At 32.7% G+C, this 3,273-nt stretch overlaps 1 protein-coding gene across 1 annotated transcript; it reads left to right on the forward strand.

Annotated features, from left to right (window-relative positions):
* The first annotated feature begins 2,474 nt into the window (after positions 1 to 2,474).
* Positions 2,475 to 2,908, forward strand: LOC109703870. Its single transcript, XM_020224596.1, has one exon. It carries the CDS (start codon positions 2,564 to 2,566, stop codon positions 2,891 to 2,893), a length of 330 nt encoding a protein of 109 aa, XP_020080185.1. The 5' UTR covers positions 2,475 to 2,563; the 3' UTR covers positions 2,894 to 2,908.
* Positions 2,909 to 3,273: the final 365 nt, after the last annotated feature.

Raw genomic sequence — 3,273 nt, forward strand, 5'->3', positions numbered from 1 at the left:
CCTGGCTATGATTTGAACAACTATGGCCCAATTGTAATTCTACTTCATTGGTCATTACCCAAGTTTGCAAATTATTATTTTGTTTTTCTATAATTTTAGTTTTATTTTATCTTAAGAATCTATTATTGTTAAATAGGATAGGAAAAGGGCATGTTTTATAAACTACAGAATAGTAAAATACATGCAATCAACAAGAGTTACAAAATATTTTTGAAGTTTTGAAGGGCATATTAGATATTATTTCAAAAATTTATACACTTTTCAACTGCATGCAATTAAATAAATAATTTATAGTTGCATCACATTTTATTATATCTAATCAAACAAGATATATATATATATATATATATAATTATATGTACTTTTAATTTAGAAAAAATTTCCAATACCACCCATGTATTTTCACACTTATTCACTTTAGTATCCTGTGGTTTTATTTTCTCTTTTTGTTATCCCCTGTACTAATTTTTTTCATTAAATCAGTGACAAAATTAAAACTAAAGGGTATTAAAGTAAAAATTCGATAAACTATAGTTGGGTATCTGAAGTTTTTTGTATATGATTTAATAAAAAATAACGGAAGGGCCGACGAAAAGAGAAAAATGAAATCACAGGTACTAAATTAATACACTTTAAATCACAGAATACTAAAGTGAGAAAATGCGAAACTATAAGGATGGTATTTGAAGTTTACCCTTTAATTTATGTGTATTTTGAACTATATTATTTTTTTCATTTACATTTAACCATATGGATTATGAAAAAATGTGCTTTAGTTTGACGGAACATTCTCCAAAGTTCTAGAAGGTCTAGAAGTTATTCTTCTCCATTTTCAACGAAACTTAGTCCTCATATACGGCCCATAAACCTACGCGCTTTCCTTGCATTTTAAATTAGGGTTAATTGCCTATAGGTCCCTACAAATATAATAAATTATAAATATATTCTTAGAAAGTTTAACTTTTATATGTTGTCCCTACAAAAGTCCTAATGTCTTTAAATTTGTCCCTATCGTTAAAAACCGTTAGAAAAATTTAGTTAATCATAAATTAAATACTTAATTCTGGTTAGTTTGTGAGATAACTTGATATTTTTATCCCTCTTATATTATACTATTATTGTTTTTGGAAGGACATATCTGTGATGACAAAATTGATATTTTGCTTATTTACTGTTAAGATATAAACAGTTCTCTAACAGTCATAAACCAGAGAAATATATTTGAAAACATTAGAACTTTTGTAGAGATAGTATATGAAAATTGAACTTTGTAGGAATATACTTGTAATTCACTATGTTTGTAGGAACTTGTATGTATTTAACCCTTTAAATTAAGATAAAATTGTGTAGAGACCCCTAGACAACTTTGTTATTCTTAGCAATGATTTAAAAATCGGATCAAATTGACCAATTCAACTGGTCCGATTAGGACCTAATTTGTAAAGCAATTCGGTTCCACTATTTACACTGAATGAGTTAAAAAATCATTTTGAACCATTTGAATCGGCGACTCAAATATCGAATCAATGAACCGATCAAACTTTAATCATGCTTATCGAGCTTTTTTGATCAAGTAATATTAAAACTAATGGTTTAAAATCAACTTAGCTGATTTTATTTTTTTTAAGTGTGGATAGATTGGGCTCATAAAAAGTAAAAGATGAAAACTTATATCTATTTAATTTGGTCTAAAATCAGTATTTTATAATTAAATATAATATTAAAATAATATATATATAATAAATTAAAAATAAGAATTAAATATTTATGACGTTTTGCTATGTTCAACCAATATTTTCGTGTTCTGTTCCACCCGAGTTTTAAAGCATAGATTTTTCAGTAGATTCTTTTGCAATTTTCAATTTTTTTAATTGTCAAATTTAAAAATCATATTGAATCGAATCAAATCAAATAAGATAATTTGGCTCGGTTTATATAGTTTCAGTTCAGTTTAAAAATTATATCGAATCGAATTAAATTGGTTTGGTTTGGACCGGTTCCGAGAATAAATTGATTTGGTTTGGTTCTGATTTTTTTTTCTTTTTTTTAAGAGCGATAAAGTTAATAAACTCTCTACTTCAATCATTTTTTAGAACTAAACTCCTAAAAATATGAAGCAATTAATTTTCGAACTTAGGTCCACTATAAATTTATGATGGATTTGAATTTTTTCAAGCAGAAAAGTTCGCATTGCTTTAAACTTTTTCAAAAATCGAGCCAAACCGAGCCAAGTATACCCCTCCAAAAACGAGCTCCAAATTAATGAGTGAATTTATTAAACTTATTAGTTCTAATTACTTGTTAAGGAAAAAAAAAATAGAATATTTTTAACTTAGCTAAATAAAATTATTTGAATTAAAAAAAATCAAAAAGTAATTAAGGTTGAGGGACTTTTTACAAAGTATTCTATATTTGAGGGGTCTCTATACATTTTGTAGCATCTCTCTTCTAATATACAGGTGTATTATATAAATACACATGTTCCCAGTGAGAAAGCGAACGATACTCCTCTCTCTCTCTCTCTCTCTCTCTCTCTCTCTCTCTTTGCGATACATATTCAACAATGGCGACGACGAAGGAGGGGGCGGAGAAGGGGGAGGAGCCCGCGCTGGGAATCCCCTATCCCTACTCCTCCGGCGCAGCTCCGGCGCAGGCGGGGGCGGCGGTGGCGGCGCCGGCGCCGGCGCCGGTTCACTACTACTACGTCGGGGAGAACCCGTACCAGGCGGGGATGATCCCCCCCAACGCGGTGGTGGGCGACCCCAAGGGGATCCCGCTGCGCCAGACGATGTTCGGCGACACCCCCGCCCCACTCCAGTGCCCCCTCTGCGGCGCCTCCGGCCTCTCCACCGTCAGGTACTCCGGATCCGCTTGGATTTTTGGTCCTTTTTGATTTGGTTTTAAGTCGGATCGAGTTGTGAAGTTGATCTTGAAGAATCGGTGATGAATTGGTTGGAATAGGTCGATGCTTCGATTTTGAGCTCCGATGATCACTGGGATTCGGGTCGGTGGTAGATCAGTTAGGTATTTTGTTTACTTTCGATTGAATCGAGTTGTTTTTGAAATGATCTGACGAGTTTGATTGTAGGAACGGATGAAGTGTCGGTCGAATTGTTTTGAAATGGTTTCGATCGAAGTAGATTTTGATGAATCCGCTAGGGTTCGGTGTTACAGTATTAGTTTTCGACCGGATCGAGTTGTTTTCGAATGAGATTTTAAAATCGATTTTGTAGAATCCATGGAAATCGGTTGATCCGCCCTCTTCACAACTCC

This window comes from Ananas comosus, unplaced genomic scaffold (assembly GCF_001540865.1).
Source record: "Ananas comosus cultivar F153 unplaced genomic scaffold, ASM154086v1, whole genome shotgun sequence".
NCBI lineage: Eukaryota > Viridiplantae > Streptophyta > Magnoliopsida > Poales > Bromeliaceae > Ananas > Ananas comosus.